At 35.2% G+C, this 26,656-nt stretch overlaps 1 protein-coding gene across 4 annotated transcripts in view; it reads right to left on the bottom strand.

Annotated features, from left to right (window-relative positions):
• The window catches only part of LRRC40 (leucine rich repeat containing 40), a 77,046-nt gene that overhangs the window by 16,679 nt on the left and 33,711 nt on the right, over positions 1-26,656 (bottom strand). For all 4 annotated transcript variants that reach the window (XM_017531958.2, XM_017531959.2, XM_037739749.1 and 1 more), the window contains 5 exons: positions 26,429-26,571; positions 23,650-23,822; positions 21,144-21,231; positions 20,984-21,029; positions 7,308-7,416 (listed from right to left, as the gene is read on the bottom strand). In XM_017531958.2, the coding sequence (XP_017387447.1) occupies positions 7,308-7,416; positions 20,984-21,029; positions 21,144-21,231; positions 23,650-23,822; positions 26,429-26,571 (559 nt within the window). The remainder of the gene's footprint in view (positions 1-7,307; positions 7,417-20,983; positions 21,030-21,143; positions 21,232-23,649; positions 23,823-26,428; positions 26,572-26,656) is intronic.

The raw sequence follows: 26,656 nt of genomic DNA, 5'->3' as shown, positions 1-26,656 counted from the left end.
GGCATACCCAGTTTTAAACTGCATTCTAGCCCGGGCAATAAAACAACACCCCTATTCTCTCTCCCTCTCCCTCTTCCTCTTTCTTCCTTTCCTTTATTCTTAAAAAAAAAAAAAATTTCACTAGTTCCCCTTTATCCAGACCCCCATGGATGCCTGAGAGGACCAAATCCTATATAGTATATACCATATTTTTTCAACCTGATAACAGGTTGTTATCACCTGTTGTTATCCCTAGTAAGTGACTAGGGAGGGGTAGTATATACAGCATGGATATGCCGGACAATAGGATGATTCATGTTCTGGGCAGGTCAAAGAGGGATGGCATAAAATATCATGATGCTACTCAGAACATGCACAATTTAAAACTTATACATTGTTTACATCTGGAATTTTCCATTTAATATTTTTGGACTGTAGCTGATCACAAGTAACCAAAATTGCATAAAGCAAAAATGTGGATAACCGGGAATACTATATAGAACTCTAACATTTGCAGATTTAACCATTTTTTGATGTTATAATTCGCCATTATCCTTACATTCTTCTTTTAAAATTATTATTGCCTAACACAATGTCATCCACCTAAAAGAATCTTCAAAGGAATCCTGGGCATGGTGGCACATGCCTGTAATCCCAGCTACTCAGGAGGCTGAGGCAGGAGAATTGTCTGAACCCAGGAGACAGAGGTTGCGGTGAGCCGAGATCGCGCCATTGCACTCCAGTCTGGGTAACATGAGTGAAACTCCGTCTAAAAAAAAAAAAAAAAAAAAAAAAAAAAAAAAAAAAAAAAAAAAAAAAAAAAAAAAAAAAAAGGAATCCCAAATGAATGACTGTATGCACAGAAAAAAATATTATATATAATGTATAATATGGAAGAATTGTATAAGAAAGGCATTGTAATATAAATATGTAAAAAGATCACCTACATTTCAGTTATTATGCCTCCTACTTCTGATTTAGCATCCCATTTTCTTCTGTGTAGATGCAGTATTTTCACCCCTTCAATCACAAATGCTCAAGTCATGGGGAACTGATTCGTGGTGGTAAAATTTAAAAGACTCAGGCTATTTAAAAAATTTTAGTTTAAAACATTTATGCCTTGAGATTCAGAATTTAAATTTTAAATAGAATACTCCTTTCCAATTAAAGTCTTTGAGAAAAACAAATTACAATAAATTAAGAATCAAAGCAACCTACAATTATGCTTTTGTGATATCTGTGTCTTTAAGAAGTAGAAATGGTTATTCAAAATAAAATTGGACCAATACTACTTTATAGATTGTCTACATGATTGAAAGCAATAGCATATGTACCTAGTTTCCCTTAGAATAGGGACTCAATAAGTGCTATCTGCAGAGGAAGGAATGGAAGCCAGAAGCCAGGCATAAAAGAAATTCTAAGCTACAAAAGTCTAAGGCAGGAATGAAGTCCATCTCATAAATCAGTTTATTTATGATACCTAGCACAGAATTTGATACTTAGTAGACTCCAAAAATATCTACTGAATAAATGGGTATATTATTTGGAATATAAAATATGTTAAGTTGATGGCTTAATTACATGGTGGCTCACACCTGTAATCTCAGCACTTTGGGAGGCTTACGCAGGAGGATCACTTGAGCTCAGAAGTTCCAGAACCACCAGGGTAACATAGAGAGACCCCATCTCTACAAAAAATTTTAAAAAATAGCTGGGCATGATAGCATGTAGCAGTACCAGCTACTTGGGAGGTTGAGGTGGGAGGAGGATCACTTGAGCCAGGAGGTGGAGGTTACAGTGAGCTGAAATAATGCCACTGTACTACAACCTGGACAACAGAGCATTACACTGCCTCAAAAAAATAAAAAATAAAAAAAAAAAAATGCTAACTTGCCATGCTCTGTAAGAAGAACTACCTGTGTTAGCGTGGTAAAAGGAATTTAGCTTAGAGTAGTGATTTCTTTTATATATATATATGTATATACATATATATATACGTATATATATATGTATATACACATATATATATGTATATATATATGTATATACACATATATATATGTATATATATATATGTAGATACATATATATATATATGTATATACATATATTTGTATTTATATATAAAAATATATATATATATTTTTTATTGCACTTTAGGTTCTGGGGTACATGTGCAGAACATGAAGGATTGTTGCATAGGTACCTACATGTCAATGTGGTTTGCTGCCTCCATCCCCTGGTCACCTATATCTGCCATTTCTCCCCATGCTATCTCTCCCCAACCTCCTTACCCACTGCTGTACGTCCCCTATTTGCCCCCAACAGACCCCATTGTGTGATGCTCCCCTCCCTGTGTCCATGTGTTCTCATTGTTCAACATCCACCTATGAGTGAGAACATGCAGTGTTTGATTTTCTGTTCTTGTGTCAGTTTGCTGAGAATGATGGTTTCCAATTAATCCATGTCCGTACAAAGGCCAGAACTCATTGTTTTTTATGGCTGCATAATATACTATGGTTTACATGTGCCACATTTTCCTTGTCCAGTCTATGACCAATGGCATTTGGGTTGGTTCCAGATCTTTGCTATTGTAAACAGTGCTGCAATGAACATACATGTGCATGTGTCTTTATAATAGAAGGATTTATAATCCTTTGGCTATATACCCAGTAATGGGATTGCTGGGTCAAATGGAATTTCTATTTCTAGGTCCTTGAGGAATCACCACACTGTCTTCCATGACGGTTGAACTAATTTACACTCCCACCAACAGTGCAAAATTGTTCCTATTTCTCCACATCCTCTCCAGCATCTGTTGTCTCCAGATTTTTTAATGATCGCCATTCTAACTGGCATGAGGTGTGATCTCAATGTGGTTTTGATTTGCATTTCTCTAATGACCAGTGATGATGAGCATTTTTTCATATGTTTGTTGGCCTCATATATGTCTTCTTTTGAAAAGTGTCTGTTCATATCCTTTGCCCACTTTTGAATGGGTTTGTTTTTTTCTTGTAAATCTGTTTTAGTTATTTGTAAATTCTGGATATTAGCCCTTTGTCAGATGGGTAGATTGCAAAAATTTTTTCCCATTCTGTTGGTTGCCGTTTCACTCTAATGATTGTTTCTTTTGCTGTGCAGAAGCTCTGCAGGTTTATTAGATCCCATTTGTCTATTTTGGCTTTTGTTGCCAATGCTTTTGGCATTTTAGTCATGAAGTCCTTGCCGATGCCTACGTCCTGAATTGTTTTGCCAAGTTTTATTCTAGGATTTTTGTGGCGTTAGGGCTTATGTTTAAGTTTTTAATCTATCTGGAGTTAATTTTAGTGTAAGGTGTCAGGAAGGTGTCCGGTTTCTGTTCTCTGCACGTGGCTAGCCAGTTTTCCCAATACCATTTATTAAACAGGGAATCCTTTTCCTATTGCTTGTTTTTGTCAGGTTTGTCAAAGATCAGATGGTTGTAGATATGTGGCATTGCCTCCGAGCCCTCTGTTCTGTTCCATTGGTCTATATCTTTGTTTCGGTACCAGTACCATGCTGTTTTGATTACCATAGCCTTGTAGCATAGTTTGAAGTCAGGTAGTGTGATGCCTCCAGCTTTGTTCTTTTTGCTTAGGATTGTCTTGGCTATGCGGGCTCTCTTTTGGTTCCAAATGAAGTTTAAGGTGTTTTTTTTTTCCACTTCTGTAAAGAGGGTCATAGGTAGCTTGATAAGGATAGTGTTGAATCTATAAATTACTTTGGGCAGTATGGTCATTTTCACGATACTGATTCTTCTAAACCATGAGCATGGAATGTTTTTCCATCTGTTTGTGTCCTCTCTTATTTCCTTGAGCAGTAGTTTGTAGTTCTCCTTGAAGAGGTCCTTAACATCCTTTGCTAGTTGTATTTCTAGGTATTTTATTCTCTTTGTAGCAACTATGAATGGCAGCTCATTCTGGATTTGACTCTCTGTTAGTCTGTTATTGGTTTATAGGAATGCATGTGATTTCTGCACCTTAATTTTGTATCCTGAGACTGCTGAAATTGCTTATCAGTTTCAGGAGATTTTGGGTTGAGATGATGGGGTCTTCTAAATATACAATCATGTCGTCTGCAAATAGAGACAATTTGACTTCCTCCTTTCTTAATTGAATACCCTTTATTTCTTTTTTATTTTTTATTTTTTTGCCTGAATGCTGTGGCTGAAACTTCCAATATTATACTGAATATGAGTGGTGAGAGAGTGCATCCTTGTCTTGTGCCAGATTTCAGAGCGAATGCTTCCAGTTTTTGCCCATTCAGTATGATATTGGCTGTTGGTCTGTTGTAAATAGCTTTTATTATTTTGAGATACGTTCCGTCGATACCTAGTTTATTGAGAGTTTTTAGCATAAAGGGCTGTTAAATTTTGTCAAAGGCCTTCTCTGCATCTACTGAGCTAATCATGTGGTTTTTTTGTGTTTGGTTCTGTTTATGTGGTGGATTACGTTTACAGACTTGCGTATGCTGAACCAGCCTTGCATTCCCTGCATGAAGCCCACTTGATTGTGATGGATAAGCTTTTTGATGTGATGTTGCAATCGGTTTGCTACTATCTTATTGAAGATTTTTGCATCCATGTTCATCATGGATATTGGCCTGAAGTTTTCTTTTTTGTTGAGTCTCTGCCGGGTTTTGTTATCAGGATGATGTTGGTCTTATAAAATGATTTAGAAACGATTCCCTCTTTTTGGATTGTTTGGAATAGTTTCAGAAGGAGTGGTACCAGCTCCTCTTTGTATGTCTGGTAGAATTTGGTTGTGAAACCATTTGGACCTGGGCTTTTTTTGGTTGGCAGGCTATTTATTGCTGCCTCAACTTCACCCCTTGTTATTGGTCTATTCAGGGTTTCAACTTCTTCCTGGTTTAGGCCTGGGAGGGTGTAAGTGTCAAGAAATTTATCCATTTCTTCCAGGTTTACTGGTTTATGTGAATAGAGTTGTTTGTAGTAATCGCTGATGGTAGTTTGTATTTCTGTGGAATCAGTGGTGATATCCCTTTAATGGTTTTTTTATTGCTTCTATTTGATTCTTCTCTCTTTTTTTATTAATCTGGGTAGTGGTCTATTTATTTTGTTGATCTTTTCAAAAAACCACCTCCTGGATTTATTGATTTTTTGAAGCGTTTTTTGTGTCTCTATCTCCTTCAGTTCTACTCTCATCTTAGTTATTTCTTGTCTTCTGCTGGCTTTCAAGGGTTTTTTTTTTTTTTTTATCATGCTCCTCTAGCTCTTCCAATTTTGATGATAGGGTGTCAATTTTACATGTTTCCTTGCTTCTCACATGGGCATTTATTGCTATACATTTTCCTCTAGACACTGTTTTAAATGTGTCCCAGAGATTCTGGTACATTGTGTCTTTGTTCTCGTTGGTTTCAAAGAATATCTTTATTTCTGCCTTCATTTCATTGTTTATCCAGTCAACATTCAAGAGCCAGTTGTTCAGTCTCCATGAAGTTGTGCCATTCTAAGTAAGTTTCTTAATCCTGAGTTCTAATTTGAGTGCACTGTGGTCTAGAGACTGTTTGTTATGATTTACATTCTTTTGCATTTGCTGAGGAGTGATTTACTTCCAATTATGTGGTCAGTTTTAGAGTATGTGTGATGTGGTGCTGAGAAGAATGTATAGTCTGTGGATTTGGGGTAAAGATTTCTGTAGATGTCTATTAGGTCCACTTGGTCCAGATTTGAGTTCAAGTCCTGGATAACCTTAATTTTCTGTCTTGTTCATCTGTCTAATATTGACAGTGGAGCGTTAAAGTCTCCCACTATTATTGTTTGGGAGTCTAAGTCTCTTTGTAGGTCATTAAGAACTTGCTTTATGTATCTGGGTGCTCCTGTATTGGGTGTGTATATATTTAGGATCGTTAGCTTCTCTGGTTGCATTGATCCTTTTGCTATTATGTAGTGTTCTTCTTTGTCTCTTTTGATCTCTGTTGGTTTAAAGTCTATTTTATCAGAGACTAGAATTGCAACTCCTGTTTTTTCTCGCTCTCCATTTGCTTGGTAAATCTTCCTCAATCCCTTTATTTTGAGCCTATGTGTGTCTTTGCATGTGAGATGGGTTTTCTGGATACATCACACTGAAGGGTTTTGACTTTTTATCCAATTTGCCAGTCTGTGTCTTTTGATTGGGGCCTTTAGCCCATTTACATTTAAGGTTAATATTGTTATGTGTGAATGTGATCCTGTCATTTTGCTGCTTACAGTAGTGATTTCTAAGAGTGGCAGGCAAGAGGTGAGAATAATGTGAATGAAACACAACAAGTGTGAAATGGAAACTGTATCCTGACTGCTAAGAAGATAGTTCTTACTGATACTTTAAAAAGACCATACACAAATGTTGGTTGTGTAGATACTTCAATAAATCTAGTGACTTGAGTTTATATTCTTTTGTATTTTCACTACAATACCCATAAATGAACCAATTGCTACAAAAACTTTGACAGTTTTGCTTATTTTTTGGTGGTTGGTGCCTTAGACAGTACTGAAACGATCCTTGACAACTACCTTCAATCTCTGTATAGGTATCTTCTTTTCCAATTTAATATACTTTCAAAAAAAATATTTAAAATTTTTTGGTTGACCTCAATTTATATACTAACATTGTAATTTTTTAGCTTTGGTATATTTGCTACCAGAGCACATTATTACTATATTATTTGACTTATGTTCAGATAAAATTAGCAGGGTACAACCTCTCAAGCTTTGCCTGCTGATCAAGGTTTTCATTAATTATATAATAGTAATTTCTTATTTACTAACATAGACATCCACCATCAATAAAAAATTCTCTCTGGATGCTGGTTACTGAGTTAGAGAACTTTATTATCAATATTGTCATTCTTTTTTTAATAATAATAAAATTTTCCCATAAAAAATATCACTTAACAAAACCATCTATCTCTCAAGCATAATAAAACACAAACTGCAAAAGGAATGAGCACTGAAGGTCATGTATACTTTTAATATCATTCTATTTTTTATTACACTTTTAATATCCTTATATTTCATCATGGTTTTTTTGCAATTACCATTATTCTAGGTCAAGTACTCTAATGAATTTTTCCTCAACAATTGTCTTTTTTCTGAAGGGTTTCCTTCTGAGAAGCTTCCTATGTGTATGGTAATATTTTTTAAAAAATAAATTAGGCCAGACATGGTAGCTCAAGCCTATAATCCTAGCACTTTGGGAGGCCAACGCAGGAGGATTGCTTGAGCCCAAGAAATTCAAGACCAGCCTGGGTAACACTGAGACCCTACTTCTACAAAGTAATAACAATAATAATAATAATAGTGAATTACATACCTATAGTCTAACATTTTTAATGTGATGATGGCGTGTACATTGACTCTGGATTCACTTGGTAGTGTCATGGCAGTCTCAGTAGCAGAGTCTCTTTGGCTAGGTCCATCATCTGGCAAAGAAAAGTTAGATGAAGCTAATATTTATACTACAAAGTCATTGTTAAAATTCTTAATATATGAAAACAGTGTACATGATTTCTAGATATTATTGGTAAGAATGTCTTTAGTTATATGCTTTATTTCCAATGACTCAATTATCAGTCTGGAATTTAATATTTAATTAATGGAAAATAGATAAAAGTTACTGTAGCATGGCTTCAAAACTGTCTAGTAAATCCTACTGAAAGGAAATTTAGCAGTAAGAAAGAACCTACATAGAATAACTACAATGTATAAGAACAAATAATAAGTAATCCTTCCTCTTATGCAAAATAATATGGTCCATTAGAAGAAATTTGTTGATGAAAGAAAAATATTATTTCCCTCAAATGACTACGAAATAAACATATGCTTGCAGTTTAGGTTTAGGAGACAATAAAATTGATTATCCTTAATCACTTAAAATTTGACAATTTGCATAATTGGGTCTTTGGTACATTTTATATGTTAAGAGTTATTTCTTAGCAAATGCAAGACTTTATTTTTGATAGATATTTTCCGAACATGCATGTATACTCACACATTCACAAACCATCAACCACCTTACTAATCTCCAGATACTGTTTAACACTGCCATCATATGGTATATATATTAAAAAATACACTTTTTAAAAGAAATGACTTTGTGATATTTTTGCAAAAAAGACTTGAACAATATAGAGAGACGTAAAATAAGACTATCACTTTTCAACACTGTAAAAATGATGAAACAGTCCCAAAATTCATACATAATAGCTGAAGGCATGCCTAAAGAAAACAAAAAATTAGTAGTATCACTGATCTTGCTTCAGGCCAGTAGGCATTCAATAAACATTTGTTGAATATTACTAAGTATATTTCTCTTGCATTGGGCCTATCAGTTATTCATTAGTCAATAATGATTAAATTATTATTGTTACCCATGCATGTATCATATGAATACTTTATTCACAGAAGTAGCACAGAATAAATGACAGGATATCAAACAGAAATAAAAGACATTAAGGAAAGTATTATTACTAAGTTAATGCTCTGGTAGTAGTACTACTTCCCTAGCAGTTTGGTTAAGTTACTTTACATAATATATAATACAGTGCCAAAATTAAATAAGCAGAGAGACAATATTAAACTAGCAACAACATCCAGCATTGTTTTAAAAATACCTATGTACACTACCATGATCATGTAATGAGATGGGGTATTCCCAACAATTTCCAAAGAGCTCCTTTTAATAATTAGCATCAAGGGGAATATAAGGAGAGAGTCTACTGTCTCTGTGGAGAAGACTGTTATGAGAGAAGATTTCCTTTCATTATATATCTTTGCATGTTGATTTTTTTTGCCATGTGCATTTACTGTCTTTTTCATTTTTAAAAAACTACATAATTTTTTAAAACACCAAAATTTCAAATTGAAAGGACCATATAAGCCAAACACAATAAATAAAAGTAGAACCGCATCAAAGTATATTAACATAAAATTTCAAACAATGGCAATGAACAGAAGATCTTGTAAGTTTCCAGACAGAAAAAAAAAAGTTTAATTTTACAAGTGACTGACAAGAACATAGCCAAATAAGACGTCAATCACATAAAGCAAGAATGGAGAAACCTTTTTAAGAAGTTTTCAAATGCATTTATGTGATGAGGTTAGAAGGCATGATGGGTGACTTAGTTGAACAAGTGTCACCTAGAATGAAGTTTTCAGAGCTTCAATTTATCCCTTTGAAGCAAGTAAGTAGTGATCACTCTGCCTCTCCAGAAGTTTTACAAGAGGTTAGAAAAGCTGATGAGCCTGACCGTCTCTTAGAAATGAAAGTAAAAACCTAGGGTCCATTTGGTTATTTATTTGTTCCTTCATTCTACAACATTATCCAGCACATATAAACTAGTGTAAGTACTATTTAAGAGGTGAAGAAAGAAGAACTCAATCTAGTGGAGAAGATAAACAAAATTACAAAATAGTATGGTAAGTACAATAATATATGTATGTTGAATGTATTTTTATGGAAGCAGTATGTGTTTAGGGTAAATTCCAAGAGAGTAACCACCTCAGAATGGAGTGAGAAATTATACCTTCTTGTCAATAACAGAAGTTGTTAAAAGAATTTGCCATCTTTTAAACTTCTCCATTTCATTTTTTAGATATTTTTAATATTTGATTGTATTATCCTATATTACTCTTAAAATGAGAGGAACTAAGTGAATCATTATTTTCTGAGGCAACAAGGCTGGGGGTGGAAGAATGAACCTTAGGAAAACTACTAAATATGTTAGCCAGGCCTATACAGTAAAATGCCTAAGAATAGAATGGGTGGCTACAAAAAGAAAAGCAGATAATTCTTGGAAAACATGCAGAGCTAGTTTGTCCCCTGAGAAGACATCTGAGAGGGACAGAGGCATAAAATGCCCCAAAGTGTGGTCCCCAGAACAGCAACATCACTTTAACCTAGGAACTTGTTAGAAATGCAAACATTTAGGCTCAACCCCAAACCTATGCATCATAAATTCTGAGAGTGGAGCCCAGCAATCTGTTTCACCAAGGCCTTCAGGTGATACCAATGGACACTAAAGTTTGAGAACCGTCATCCAAACCTATTTCTCTAGTCAAGCATCCCACCTTTATCACATGAAAGACAATGAACATAAATTGATAATACATAATCAGCAGCAATCCCTGGGTTTAGATGTAATTACAACAAGTGTATTCATTTATCCCCCAAACTGTTACTGTGCTTCTACTCTGTGGCATTGTACTAAGTGCTGGGGACATAAAAATGAGTAAGACAGTGTGTGTGATAAACTATGGCCAGGCCCATTGTACAGAGTCTATCCTAAGCCTGCTAACATAGATAATAATTTCCCAAAGACTGTTCCTTAGTACAAGATTGAAAAGAAACTGAAAATATGATTCCAATTCATTAATATATAACTTACTGCCATAAATTATTTTATGCCCAATTTACAGGCAGTTTTCCATGGTTGCTTTAATAAATTACCACAACTTAGCTTAAAACACACAAACGTTATCTTATAGTTTTGTAGTTCAGAAGTCTGCAATGGGTCTCACTGGGCTAAAATCAGGGTTTTGGCAGGTCTGCCTGCATTCCTTTTTCTAAAAAAGAATCTGTTTCCTTGCCCTTTCCAACTCGTAGTAGGCACCTCATATTCCTTGCTTCATGGCCTTCTTCCTCCATCTTAAGCCAGCAACAGCGGGTTCTTCTCACATCCTATTATGCTGACCTCCCGTTCTGCTTCTCTCTTCTACTTTTAAGAATCCTTGGCCAGGCGCGGTGGCTCATGCCTGTAATCCCAGCACTTTGGGAGGCCGAGGCGGGTGGATCACAAGGTCAAGAGATCGAGACCATCCAACACGGTGAAACCCCTTCTCTACTAAAAATACAAAAAATCAGCTGGGCATGGTGGCACGTGCCTGTAATCCCAGCTACTCAGGAGGCTGGGGCAGGAGAATTGCCTGAACCCAGGAGGCGGAGGTTGCAGTGAGCCGAGATCGCGCCATTGCACTCCAGCCTGGGTAACAAGAGCGAAACTCCGTCTCAAAAAAAAAAAAAAAAGAATCCTCGTGATTATACTGGGCCAACACAATAATAATATCCTTATTTTAAAGTCAATCAATTAGCAATCTTTTTTTTTTTTTTGGGACGGAGTTTCACTCGTTACCCAGGCTGGAGTGCGATGGCCCGATCTCGGCTCACCGCAACCTCCGCCTCCTGGGTTCAGGCAATTCTCCTGCCTCAGCCTCCTGAGTAGCTGGGATTACAGGCACACGCCACCATGCCCAACTAATTTTTTTGTATTTTCAGTAGAGACGGGGTTTCACCGTGTTGACCAGGATGGTCTCGATCTCTTGACCTCGTGATCCACCCGCCTCAGCCTCCCAAAGTGCTGGGATTACAGGCTTGAGCCACCTCGTCGGGCCTCAATTAGCAATCTTAATTGCCTTTTGCCATGTAAGGTAACCTAGTCACAGGTTTCAGGGATTAGGGTGTGGCCATCACTGAAGCGTCATTATTATGTCTATCAAAGGGAGCATAGCAAGATGATCCTGGTGACACAGGAAGAAATTAAACTCAGAACACAGATATCAGAATCAGGTGATAGAGCTTGAATAAAGGCAATTTTTACAATCAAATAAAGTAATTAAGCTTAATGCCACAATGGCATAATTGGAGTTGGGACCTGTCTTAGTCTATTTGTGCTACTATAACGAAATAACACAAACTTCCTCAAGCAATGCAGAGTTAATTTAAAAAAAAAAAAAAAAAAAAAACACCAAAACTGGGTAATTTATAAACAACAGACATTTATTTCCCACAATTGTGAGGGCTGAGAAGTCTAAGATCAAGGCCCAGCATTCGGTGCCTGCTTGGGGGCTTCCTCATATGGCATAAGGCAGAAGTGCAAGAGAACACTGCCTTCAACTTCAAACCCTTTTATAAGGTTGCCAATCCTATTCATGAGAGTGGAGGCCTTAAACTCAATCTCCTTCCAAAGGCCACAATTCTGAGTACTGTTGCACTGGGGATTAAGTTTCAACGTAATTGCAGAGGGGACATCATCACTGAAACCATAGCAGCAACCACTGGGGAACTTTATCAATCTGGCAGGACCTGACCCTTGGCAGGCATAATATCACCACCACTGGAACACATCTACCAATAAAGTTGCACTCACTTATCTCCAGCTTGAGATGCTCTTACAAGGGTCTTCCTTTAAAATCTATCCTTTGGGCTTATCACAAACTGTAATGAGTATAAGATTTGCACGTTTGATTGCTAATTTGCAAACCTCAAACCTGGTCTTTAAAAAGATATTTTATAAGCAATAAAAACAAAATTTTAAATTATACTCCATTGATATTTACCGAGCCTACTGATGAGTGGAGGCCTTAAGACTCAAAGTCCTCCCAAAGGCCACAGTTCGCAGTACTGTTGCACTGGGGATTAAGCTGCAACCTAATTGTAGAGGGGACACCATCACTGACTCAATCTCCATTGATATCTATTACCTAGCCTATTGATGTAGGCTAGGTAAATATCAATTTAGAACAGAGAACAAGTAAATCGATATCAGGATTATTTGAAAGTCTGTGATAACCAAATAAGAAGGTTTAATACTATTTAGATGAATCAAGGACATTGTAGGGTGATTCCACACAATGCTACCTCATGAAATTGTGATTCTCAAAAACAAAGCTTTCAAAAAGGTATTATCTGCATTTTACAGACAGAGATGTACAGGCTCAATATAAGAACACACCAATTAAAATGTAAAAATGATAATAATGATCATCTGTGGAGAATGGTTTAAGTTCTCCAGATTAGGAAAAGATTAATTTTTCAATAATAATAACTTCAGAGTAGGCTACCTGGGACTTGTATATTTACTCTTTATAGCAAAAGATACATAACAGTACATTGCAGAAAGTTTATCTAAATCCTACATGAATTACTGCACTTCTGCTAGAACTGGCAAGAATATAAACTAATCACGACCAAAACTTAATAAGCTTTAAAAGAGAACAAGATTTTTCTTTGAGACAATGGAGTTTGAGGAATCTGTGGACCACGTTTCTACATTTGAAGCATCACAGACAAGTGGCGTTTAACAAAAATCTAAGTTTATTTTAAACTGGTACATAATTTCATGCCTCTGGATTGTTCAATTTCTTTAAAGTTAGTAGTTTCTACTCATTTCAGCACAAAGTTTTTATCTCATTCTACCAGCATCTTTTGAATCAAATGATTGGCACTGTTTTTAATTTTCACCAATGAATTTTTACCTCTAAAACAGAAAAGAGTAGTTAAAAAGCAGAGACAAAATGCTGAAGGAAACAAACATATGAAGCAATGAAGTGTCCCAACCTTTTCCTCAAGGAGCTCCAGAAAATGTAGAAATAATTAAATGCAATTCCACTCTAACTATTGTTTAACTATTTAGGCCCCATTACCCCCAAGTTCAGATTTAATTGGGCTAAAGTCTGGCCTGGGCATTGTATTTTTTTAAAAGCACCACAAGTGATTCTTATGTGCCTCTAGATAAGTATGTAGACTGCTCTTTCACTGAGCATCTTTTCACTGAGAAAATACTTATTACTTATAGATAATAAAGTTATGCTTTGATTAAAAAAAAAGTCTTGGGCCCTTTACATGTATGTATGTGCAAAGTTAAGTATTAATTCAAAATAAATGTTTCAGTTCTATTTGTAATTCCCTTTAGATCATGCACACACATAACTGTTCTTCATATGATTATCACAGTTTTAAGAGTCTTGGCACTATATGCTTTGAATAATTCAACCTATTTTGAAGTCAAAAGGAATTTTCTAAGTATGTATTTTCTAAGTATGTACACCTGTAAAAACACCAAGAAAAATGGAAGAGATAACTAAATCCCAGAAACTACAAATGTCAGGAAATACCCAGGGATATTATTTAATTGTGATTGAGTAACCAGGGAGAGAAGGAAGACTGATAGGATGTTAATAACATGATCAATTATTGGCAAGAAGCACAGCGACAAACTGAAAGTTTATAAATATTAAATACAGGCTGGTCATGGTGGCTCACGCCTGTAAATCCCAACACTTTGGGAGGCTGAGGCAGGATGATCACTTGAGTCTAGGAGTTCAAGACCACAATGAGCAAATAGCAAGACCCTGTTTCTACAAAAAAATAAAAATAGCCAGGTGTAGTGGCACACACACCTATAATCCTAACTGATTGGAAGACTCAGGCACAAGGACTGCTTGAGCCCAGAAGGTTGAGGCTGCAGAGAACTAGTATAGTGCCACTGTACTTCAGCCCAAGAAACAGAGCAAGACCCCGCTTCTAAAAATAAAAAAATAATCAAAAATTTAAAAAATTCTTTTTGGGAAATTACTCTCTCAGGCTTTGAATATTTATTATTTGGATATTCCTCTTTTCTTTATTTTTTAAAGTAGATGAACTGGATATTCTCTACTTCTGAACTTCTTAAACAATAAGGCCATTCTTTACATGCATTTGTCTTTTGCTTGGTTTTCTCTTGGCTTACGATCCTGTTCTAAAAAAATTTTCCTCATCCCCAAAAGAAAGGAGAAAAAAAGGAAAAAAAAGAAGAAAGAAACAGGAAAAGAGACAACATAAAGGGCTGAAAGATAGAAGAGCTATGAAAAACTGAGATGAAGGCAAAGATATATATGGAGACGTTCCCAGTAAAAGATTCTACTGACATTTGGCCAATGAGCTTTAAATTATTGCTTACTGTGGCAATATGCTAGTTTTACCTAATTTTTGTTCTTTTGCATAGACTCCACACAGAAAATATACCTCCCAGAGGATCAACTTCCATCATGGCAGCAAGAGGAGCTCTGCTAATCTGCTCCTCAGAAAAAGCTGGTTACAAATTGTAAAAAAAAAAGTAATTTAATTTAATTTAAATTTAAAATAAGGCTGGGCACAGTGGCTCACGCCTGTAATCCCAGCACTTTGGGAGGCTGAGGCACGTGGATAACCTGAGGTCAGGAGTTCAAGACCAGCCTGGCCAACATGGCGAAATCCATCTCTACTAGAAATACAAAAAAATTAGGCGGGCGTGGTGGCATGCCTGTAATCCCAGCTACTCAGGAGGCTAAGGCAGAAGAATTGCTTGAAGCTGGGAGGCAGAGGTTGTAGTGAGCTGCGATTGTACCACTGTACTCCAGACTGGGTGACAGAGCAAGACGCTGTTACAAAAAAAATAATAAATAAAATAAAATAAAGCAAAAACTAGTAATAATTTCAAGCCTCTGGAAATGATTCTATTTTTATTTATTTTGAGAAGGAGTATTGCTTTGCTGCCAGTGAGCTTTCTTCCAGAGATGTGTGTCAGCATTTCTCATCCTGTCACCAGCTGCCTATTGTTAATGCTAAATCCTTAATGAGCAGGATGAGGACTCCCTTCTTTCACTCCAGTGCCATGCATAGAAAGGAGGCTCTACCTTGAGCTTGGCATGATGAGAATACTGGGGCCCTGACTGCTCTTCCCCTGGCTCATAAGTTGCTGGTTCAAATAAAGAGAAGCAAACCAAGAGAACATAAGGCTACTGCTGACTCCTTCTACCGAGTGTTCAGCTCCTAGGGGGAGTGTCACTCTCAGAGAAGCTTGGCATCTTCCATATTCCCAGCTCCACAGTCCCAGCTCAAAGATTCTGCTTAGGTGAGAAACAGGTTATAAAACCAGCTCCTAATCGCATCCCAAGAGAACTGACTTCACTCACAGCAAGCATGAAAACTCTCAAAAACAATGAAGGTTGTGGTAAAAGGCAGTTAGGATGAATTCCTGGATCTACAGAAGATACAGCCTAGACCGTACACAGCAGACTGTATGCAAGCAAGCTCACGGGAAAGAACCAGGCAATAAGACAACTACAAAATTGAGTGTCTACACTAATATCAGACAAAATGACTTAAAACATTTTTTTATGTCGAGGGCACATTATAATGGAAATTTAACAACATATTCTTAAACAACCAATGGGTCAAGAAGACATCAAAAGAGAAATCAGAAAATACTTTGAGATAAATGAAAATGACATAACATACCAAAGCTTATATCATATCAAAGCCATGCTTAGAGGGGAATTTATAACTATGCATGCCTATGTAAAGAAAAAAGATCCAAAATCAATAACCTAACTTTCCACCGTAAGATACTAGAAAAAAAGAGCAAATTAAACTCTGGAGTCCTGATAAGTAAGCAACGATGAAAAGGGATCCAAGGTGGGGGGAGAACAACTGTTCCAAGAGACAGCTAATCATAGAAAACTCTAATCACAGACAATTTGCTTGCACAACATCCTGTTCCCAAATACCTGGCTCTGTACACAGCCCCAGCAGCATGACTTCGTTCCACATGGCCCACTCCACACATGACCCTATAAAACTCCCCTCCAGCACCTGCCTATTGGCAGACAGCCCCTTCTCTGCTGTGCTACTTGTTGCACCCCTGCAACATATCTCCATACTTTCTCTAATAAATCTGCCTTTCTTTACTACAACTATCTTGGTAAATTCTTTTACCACCTACATGCTGGCCCCAATCAGTTGTACCTGCAATATAAACCTAAACCAATTAGAAGGAAACAAATGATTAGAGTGTTTATTAATGAAATAGAGAATAGAAAAACAATAGAGAAGATCAATGAAACTAAAAACTCATTCTTTGGAAAGTCAACAAAATTGACAAATCTTTAGCTAGTGTGGCCTAGAAAAAAAGAGAAGACTCACATTACCAGAATCAGAAATGAAAGAGGGGACATTATTACTAACCTTCCAAAAATGTAAAGGATAAACTACGACCAACTATATACCAACAAATTAAATAACTCAGATAAAATAGACACACTCCTAGAAAGATGCAAACTACCAAAATGACTCAAGAAGAAACAATCTAAGTGAAGAGTAATAAAAAACCAAGCCACAAAAAAAAGTCCAGGCCTAAATGTCTTCACTGCTGAATCCTACCAAACATTCAAAGCATGAATACCAACTCTTCATAAATTCACCCAAAAAACAAAAGAGGAGGGAACATTTCCCAACTCATTTTATGACACCAGTATTAGGCTATTACCAAAACCAGAAAAAAAAAAAAAAAAATCACAAGAAAACAACAGATCAATAACTCCCATGCACAAGGACATAAAAATCCACAACAATATACTAAAAAACAAATCTGGCAACATATACAAAGAATTATACACCATTACCAAGTGGGATTTAGCCATGGATGCAAGTTGATTCACCACCTGAAAATCAACTAATATAATACAGCATATTAACGGAATTTTAAAAATCACATGACCATCTCAACAGATGCAGAAAAAAACATGACAAAACTCAAGAACTCTTTTAGAATAAACACACTCAAAAACTAGAAACAGAAGGGAACTTCCTTAACATGATAAAGGGCATCTATAAAAAACCCACAGCTAACTTAATGATACTTAATAATGAAAACCTAGATGCTTTCCCCCGAAGATGTCCAATCTCAGACCTCCTATTCATCATTGTCCTGGAGGGTCTAGCCAAGGGAATTAGGCAAGAAAAGAAATAAAAGGCATCCAGATTGGAAAGGAAGAAGTAAAACTATCTCTATTTGCAAATGACACAATCTTGTATATAGAACATCTAAAGGAATACACCAAAAAAGTATTAGAACTAATAATTTCAGCAAGGCTACAAGATACAAAATCAGCATTCAAAAGTCATTGTATTCCTATACAGTTGCAAAGAACAGCACGCAAATGGAATTAAGAAAACAATTATATTCCTAATAGCATCAAAAATAATAAAATGCTTAGGAATAAATTTAAGAGAAATATAAAACTTATATGCTGAAAACTATAAAACATTGTTTAAAGAAATTAAAGATCTAAAATAGGAATACATTCCATGCTCATGAATGCTAGACTTAATATTGTTAGGATGATAATGTTCCCCAAACTGATCTACAGAAATGCAGAATCTTTATCTTTGTAGAAACTAACAAGTTAATTCTAAAATTTATATGGAATTGCAAGAAATCCAGAATAGCCAAAGCAATCCTGAGAAAGAGGAATAAGTGGGAGCCATCAATCTTCCTGATTTGATTTCAAAACTTATTACAAAGCAAGGGTAATCAAGACAGTGTGAAACTAGCACAGGACAGACATATAGATCAATAGAATAAAACTGATGGTAGAGAAATAAACCAAATACATTTATAGTCAGTTGATTTTTGACAAGAATGCCAAGACCATTCAAAGCAGAAAGAATACTAAGAATACTCTTTTCAAATGGTGCTGAGAAACTGAATAGCCACATACAAAACAATGAAATTTGATCCTTACCTCACACTGCATATAAAAAATAATTCAAAATTGATCAAAGACTTAAATTTAAAAACAAAAGTATAAAATGTTTAGAAGAAAGTATAGGCCATATCTTTATAACCTAGGATTTTGTAAAGCTTTCTTAGATATAAAACCAAAAACATGAACAAAAAAGAAAAAAAATTGAAAAATTGCACTTCTCCAAAATTAAAACTTTTATACTTCAAAGAACAACATCAAGAAAATGAAAAGACAGTCCACAGCAAACTATTAAATATGTGCAAATCACATATCTAACTAGGGATTTGTATCTAAAATATGTAAAGAACTCTTTTTTTTTTCTTCTTTTTTTTTTTTTTTTTTTTTTTTTTTTTTTTTTTTTTTTTTTTTTTTTTTTTTTTTTTTTTTTTTTTTTCTCTGGCTGGAGTGCAATGGCGCGATCTCAGCTCACCGCAACCTCCGCTTCCTGGGTTCAGGCAATTCTCCTGCCTCAGCCTCCTGAGTAGCTGGGATTACAGGCACGTGCCACCATGCCCAGCTGATTTTTTGTACTTTTAGTAGAGACGGGGTTTCACCATGTTGACCAGGATGGTCTCGATCTCTTGACCTTGTGATCCACCCGCCTCGGCCTCCCAAAGTGCTGGGATTACAGGCGTGAGCCACCGCGCCCGGCTGTAAAGAACTCTTTACAGAACAATGATTTAAAAAAAATTTTAAATGGACAAAGGACCTGAATAGTCATTTCTCTAAAGACGCACAAATGGCCAATAAAGCACAGGAAAAGATGCTCTCTCCACCATTACTCATGAGAAAAATGCAAATTAAAGCCATAATGAGATACTTCAGACCCATCAAGATGGCTAGAATCAGAGTCAAATAACAAATGTTGATGAGGATGTAGGGGAATCAGAACCCTAATACACTACTGTTAAGAATGTAAACTGGTGCAGTTGCTTTGGAAAATAGTTTCGCAGTTCCTCAAATGATTAAACATAGAGTTATGATATATGTTACTCCTAGGTATATACACCCAAGAGAAATGAAAACATGCATTCACACTGAAACCTATACATTAATGTTTATTACAGCATTATCCATAATGGCCAAAAGGTCTTTCTGATCTACTAACTCAGTTACCATTTGCTTACTCACGGTATGGCCTAAATGTATGTGTCACTTCAAAACTCCTATGTTGAAATCTAACCACAGTGGTAACAATTAAGAGGTAGGGCCTTTATAAAGTAAATAGACACTGAGGGCAGAGCCCTAAAAAGGAACAGGTTCTTACCAGACACCAAATCTGCTGGTGCTTTAATCATAGTTCTCCAGAACCATGAGCAATAAATTTCTGTTATTTATAAATTAGAGTCTAAGATATTTTGTTATAGTAACCCAAACAGACTAAACAACTCACTTTCCAATGTCCACATGTTTATTATTTTATTTTTTCCCCATTCTCCCTATCTTTATGGATGTATACCTTTAAAACATTTCCATTACCAATTTTCTTTTTGTGGAGTTTTGGGGAATAATAAAATTATATGCATGGATTTATTCTCCCATCTTCGGATAGAAGCTGTCTAGCAGAAATGTTTGTATATAGCTGGAACTTACATAAAGTTCATCTTGGCCTTCTGTTCATAGAATTTTGACCAGTCTGACATGACCTCTAATTGATTCATGTCAGAATAATCAGTTTCTTCTGGACGAGAAAGCATATCTGGAGAAGGAAACGCTTTCATTGATAGAAAATAAGAGCCTTAGAAAATTATTTTAATAATTTACTTGAAAGATAAAGTAGAAAACAAATAGCTAAACTATGTACTTTTTTTTTTTTTGGACGGAGTTTCGCTCTTGTTACCCAGGCTGGAGTGCAATGGTGCGATCTCGGCTCACTGCAACCTCCGCCTCCTGGGTTCAGGCAATTCTCCTGCCTCAGCCTCCTGAGTAGCTGGGATTACAGGCACGCGCCACCATGCCCAGCTAATTTTTTGTATTTTTAGTAGACACGGGGTTTCACCGTGTTGACCAGGATGGTCTCGATCTCTTGACCTCGTGATCCACCCGCCTCGGCCTCCCAAAGTGCTGGGATTACAGGCTTGAGCCACCGCGCCCGGCCATATTATTTTATTTAATATATGTTGACTGGCAACGTAGTGCTAAGCTAAGTTATGCATAACCAACAGAGTTGTGAGCTAAATTAACAGCTGCTGCATTTAGCCACCATGTTTTGGAGTGTTTGTCACTTAGCAAAACATTCGTATGACTTTTTTTTTTCCAAAATGTTTTAGTTTATTCTATAATGATAGAGACAAAATAAAAACGGGGTCTATTACATGTTTAGTGAATTATTAAAAATTAAGTTTACTGTATTATTTTCACTTTTGGTATATGTTCTTGCTAAATTAACATATACTGAAAGGTGTGTTTTGTCTTAATTTTTGTCAGAGTTTAGCGAAGCTGTGCATGAAAAGTAGATAATCAAATACCTGTCAATATGCTTCCCAGTCAACAGAACCCATACTTATAGCATTCTTACAGCCTATATGGATTTAGAATTAGAGTCACACCTGCCAGGATCTATTATTTCCAAATATGTGTACCCAAAATACATTTAAATTCACATACTATTAATTCTTCACTACTTTTTATGAACCCTTCAAAACGTAAAAGAAAACTTTAAAGTACCTTTGATCTTGCTTCGTAGATATTTTAGGACTTCTTGTGTTCCTTTCTAAAAGGGTGGAGACAAAGACATTCACCAAGACATACCTTGCAGTTTTATAGATCAACATATATGTCTACATTTCAATTTAAAAACAAAGAGCTGAATTCCAAATACACTTACATTTATAATTTCTCTTCGAATTGTTCTCAGAGGATTTCCTTCTAATGCCAAAAATTTCAAACGAAGGTTCCCCAATGAATAGGGCAGACTATAAAAGATTAAATTTATTTTAGGGAAGGCATCAAATATAAGTATTCTCCAACCAGAGTTGTCTAGAAAACAACATATGGCAAACAACATATCCCAGAACAGTCTCAAAGAAAGGCCAACTAATGCAGGCCTAAAACATTTCCCTTTAAGATAAATGCTAAACATATAAAAGAAAAATCAGATTTGTCTTCAAAATTGTCACATTGAGATTAAAAATGAATTTGAGCTATAAAATATTTGTTAAATTGTAACATTTGCTAAAAAAGTAAATGTTAAACATAAATTTGAATGAAGCACTGTTTCAAGATAGCCATCCTCACGGATGCTAAATGTTTTAATTTTACACTTCGAGCAAGGAAACAAAATTCTAGTTGAAAAATGATGACAAATAGAGAGAAAAAGATAATTTTTGTATGCCCAATTCATGTTTCCTTTCAGTAAGAAAAGTCATTTTCATCTTTGGCACATTAAAAAAACCATTTATACCCAAAAATTCAATATCAATAAAACCTATTAAGCATCTGCAAAATATAGGGCACTAGTATAGAGATATCGAGATGCTTGTTCTCAAATCGTCAGTTGAACAAAGGAAAAAAAACCACAAACAGCTAACTAAAATGCAGTAAGTATTATCTTACAATGCTGGTGAGAATATAAAATAGTACTGCCACTTTCAAAACTGGAGTCTTTTAAACATATGGTCACCATACAACTAGGCAACCCCACTGCTACACCTTTACCCAAGAGAAATGAAAATAATGTCCACACAGAAACTTGCACACAAATGTTTATAACAGCAAAAAATCAAAGACAACTCAAATGTCCATTAACTAACAAAAGACATGTGAATTGTGGTATATCTCTATAATGGAATAACACTCAGCAATACAACCACACGAATGAATCACAAAAAAAACTTTGTTATATGAAAGATGCCAGACACAAAAACTACATTCTTTGTAATTCCATTTATGTGACATTCTAAAAAGGACAAAACTATAGTACCAGAGCACATCAGTGGTTGCCAGGCGTTGGGGTATGGAAAGGGGATTGACTGCAAAAGGTATGAGGAAGGTTTTTATGGAGACAGAAATGGCTGTGATCATGGTGATACAAATATATATCTTTTTTTTTTTTTTTTTTTTTTTTTTTTTCGTTTTTTTTTTTTTTTTTTTTTTTTTTTTTTTTTTTTTGAGACGGAGTTTCACTCTTGTTACCCAGGCTGGAGTGCAATGGTGCGATCTCGGCTCACCGCAACCTCCGCCTCCTGGGTTCAGGCAATTCTCCTGCCTCAGCCTCCTGAGTAGCCGGGATTACAGGCACACGCCACCATGCCCAGCTGATTTTTTGTATTTTTAGTAGAGACGGGGTTTCACCATGTTGACCAGGATGGTCTCGATCTCTTGACCTCGTGATCCACCCGCCTCGGCCTCCCAAAGTGCTGGGATTACAGACAAATATATATCTTTGCCAAAAATCACCAAATTGTATGCTTGATTGGTAAATTTCATTGTATATTAAGCTACATATTAACAAATGAATATGATATCAAAAAAATATATAATAAGACAAATGCTAAACAAGTCAAGTTGTTATGAGAACAGAGATATAGACACTGGTGGGGCTTTAAGGGGGAGAAGGGAGTTGCCAGATTTGGGCTTAAAATGAAAAATGAAATAGTATTAGAAAAAAAAAAGCATTCTAGGATAAAGGAATGAAACAAAGAAAGGGTTGGTATATTTATAGCCCAATGTAGTCAGAGAGTAAGACACCTGTATGAGTAAAAAGTAACAAATGATGAATTAAGTCTGAATGTGAGACATCCTTGAATGTTAGGCTAAAGACTAGGGTTTAATCTTACAATATGGTGGTTCCCAATTAATTGCTGGTTGGAAGACCATAAGCATCAAATTCTAGGAACTTTTTAAAAATAAAACAAAGAACAAAAATTTTAGGGTCCCATCATCAGAGATTTGGATTCATTAGTGCCCCAGAATCTGTATTTTTTTCTTGATGTTTCTCAAATGATTCTGATACATAGTCATATTTAGGAAACAGTGCTATGGCAATGAAGAATCATCAATGCTTTTAAAGTAAATACATTCCAGCGTTCTTAGAATTTAATTATAGGGGTTAACTAGAACAAAATTATACTCTAGTTAGAGTAATAATACTAATAATAATCCAGTTGGAGTAAGTCGTAAATATGTCTGCTTCTATTATCATACCAAGCTTGCTGTTAAAGATAAAACCTAATTAACCTTTCTTTATCTGCACATAATTCCTGCTCAATCAACATTTAGTGAATTCAATTTAGAAAAAAGGACCCTCATGGGTTTTTTTAAACAAATAGTTCAAATTATGAATTATAACCAATAACAAACACAATTTCTATTCATTTGATATTTAAACTTACCTACTAATATCATTGTTGCTTAGGTCAAGCCTTTCCAAGGAATGTAGTAGTATTATTTCATCTGGAACAGATTTTAACTTGTTATCCCTCAGGTCTAGCACGAGAATTGAATTCAGATGCTTAAGATGTTCTGCCTCTAACATTTCAATCTGGTTTTCACCTATGTGCAATTCCTACAAAATCAAAGATGATTATGTGTATCTCTGTATTCAATTTTATAGTAGGTAATGAAAATAAAATTGTAGGTACTCAATTTCAAGTGATTATAAATACACAGAAAAAAATGCAGCTTTATAAATATCAAGATGTTTAAATTTTCAATTACATTTAAGCTATCTTTCAGCTAAAGAATGACAAATGAGAAAATTTTCTGGCAATTTAAAAATAATTAAAGGTTGAATCTGGCAGAAACATCAAGTTTGTAAAACCAAAGTAGAGAAATAATTTAGTAGTCATGTTTAAAGAATTAATTAAAATATAAATCCAAAAAGTATATTAATGAAAAATTACTTTCAAAACAAAGGAATATCAGTTTCTTAAAAAGTTATTTATATTATACAGTTGGTCCTTGAACAACAAGGGTTTAAACTGTGAGGGTCTGCTTTTATGTAAAATTTTTTCAGAAAATATACTGAAATTTTTTTTGGAGATTAGTGACAATTTGAAAAAAATTACAAATCAATTGTGTAACCTAAAAATATTTTTAAAATAAAGAAAAAGTTACATATGTCATGAAGGCATTTAATGTATGTAAATATTAGTTTATTATTGACTACCATAAAATATATACAAATCTATTATAAAAAGTTAAAATTTCTCAAAACTTACATACAACTTACAGAGAAATGTAAACAAATGTGAAGATGTAGTATTAAATTATAACTACATAAAATTAGGCCAGGTGTGGTAGCTTATGCCTGTAATCCTAACACTTTGGGAGGCCAAGGCGGGCAGATCACCTGAGGTCAGAAGTTCCAAACCAGCCTGGCCAAGATGGCGAAACCTTGTCTCTACTAAAAATACAGAAACTAGTCAGGCGTAGTGGTGAGGGCCTGTAAACCCAGTTACTTGGTAGGCTGAGGCAGGAGAATCACCTGAACCCTGTGAGGTGGAGGTTGCAGTGAGCTGAGATTGTGCCACTGCACTCCAGCCTGGATGACAGAGCAAGACTCTGCCTCTAAATAAATAAATAAATAAATAAATAAATTAAATAAATAAATAAATAAATCAGAGACTCTGCCTCAAAAAAAGAAAAATCATACCTACATAAAATTAACTATAGTACATATTGTACTACTATAATAATTCTGTTGCCACTTCTTCTTGGTACTGTGGTGAGCCTATGGTGCGAATATCCTACTTAAAACCTGTATGAAGCTAATGTGAGCAGTTCACCTCTCCAGTAAATTGCATGTCACAGTAAAAAATGATGTCTTGCAGTTCTCACATGTTTCTCACAGTGTTTAGTGCAAAACCATAAATTTCAAATAACATTATGGGACTCATATGAAGTGCCACTAGTGATGCTGGAAGTTCTTCCAAGAAGCAGAGAAAAATCATGACATTACAAGAAAAGTCAAATTGCTTGACATATACCATAGATTGAAGTTGCTCACCACTTCAGACAAATGATTCATCTTGTAAGCAGATGATGTAAACTTATGGTATCAATACAGTATGGTACTATAACACAGTTGATCCCTGAACAACATGGGTTTGAACTGTGCAGGTGCACTTATACGTGGATTTCCTTCCACCTCTGCCATCTCTGAGACAGCAAGACCAACCCTTCTCTTCTTCCTCCTCCTCCTCCGCCTACTCAACATGAGGACAATAAGGATGAAGGCCTTTATGATGACTGACTTCCATTTAATTAATAGTAATATATTTTTCCTTCCTTATGATTTTTCTTAATAAAATTATTTTCTCTAGCTTACTTTAAGAATATAGTACATAATACATATGACATACAAATTATATGTTAATCAATTATTTATGTTATTGGTAAGGTCACATGAGACTACTGCTAGTTAAGTTTTCAGGAAGTCAAAAGCTACACACAGATTTTCAACTCCATGGGGGTCAGTGCCCATAACCCTTGCATTGTTCAAGGATCAACTGCAATCAGTTTGTTATTTAACATTTTCATTAGTGATGATTTTATATAATGATTTGCCATTAACAGAAACTATAATTATCAGATGGAAAATTATTCTTATTAAAGGTAAACTTTCAGTTTATTTTATATGTCATCATTCCGTTTAAATAAACTCTTTTTACACTAATGCTTAAAGGTATGTATATATATAAAAAAAGCAAACCATGACAAATTTAGAAGACAGTATTAATTCTACATACTTAAAGCCAAAATAGTGGAATTCATTTCAAACACACTTGATTATGATTAGGTAAAGGTGAGAGGTAGCAATTTATAAAATTAGGTACCTAATCCTGGTTTGTATTCCAGGTCTCCTACAGTACGGCCCCAACTTACCATTTTAGCCTCTTTATCTACTACTTCTCCAGTTATAAACTACTCATCAGATGAAATGGACAAATCCCTATTTTTTAAATTATTTCTTTAAAAATAATATTACTAAAAATGCCACTAATGTAAGTAGTCATATTAAAATCCTGAAAAGTATTAACATAGGAAAAACACAGTACTTATAACTAATACATATTCCTGATGTAAAACAAGATTAGCTCCTTTAAAAATGCATTTTAATAATTAACTTTAGGAAAACATACAGTTACTTAATAATCAACTAAATAGTACCTTCAATAGACTACAAGAAGGAAATTCTGGTAGAAAACGTAATTTATTCCTCCGCAAATAAAGCATTTCTAGTGATTCCATGCCAGCCAATTCAGGAGGTATAGTTTCCAAGAGATTTGAATTACAATCCAAATGCTTCAATCCTGTAATATATATTCAGTGAAAAACAAAAATACTCTAAAAGATAAAAAGAAAAAATTAGTTTCTGCTCATATACAACTTTAAAGA

This window comes from Cebus imitator, unplaced genomic scaffold (genome assembly GCF_001604975.1).
Source record: "Cebus imitator isolate Cc_AM_T3 unplaced genomic scaffold, Cebus_imitator-1.0 Scaffold3, whole genome shotgun sequence".
NCBI classification, from domain to species: Eukaryota; Metazoa; Chordata; class Mammalia; order Primates; family Cebidae; genus Cebus; species Cebus imitator.
The sequence above is the reverse complement of the archived record's forward strand: the minus strand, read 5'-3'. Positions and strand labels throughout refer to the sequence as shown.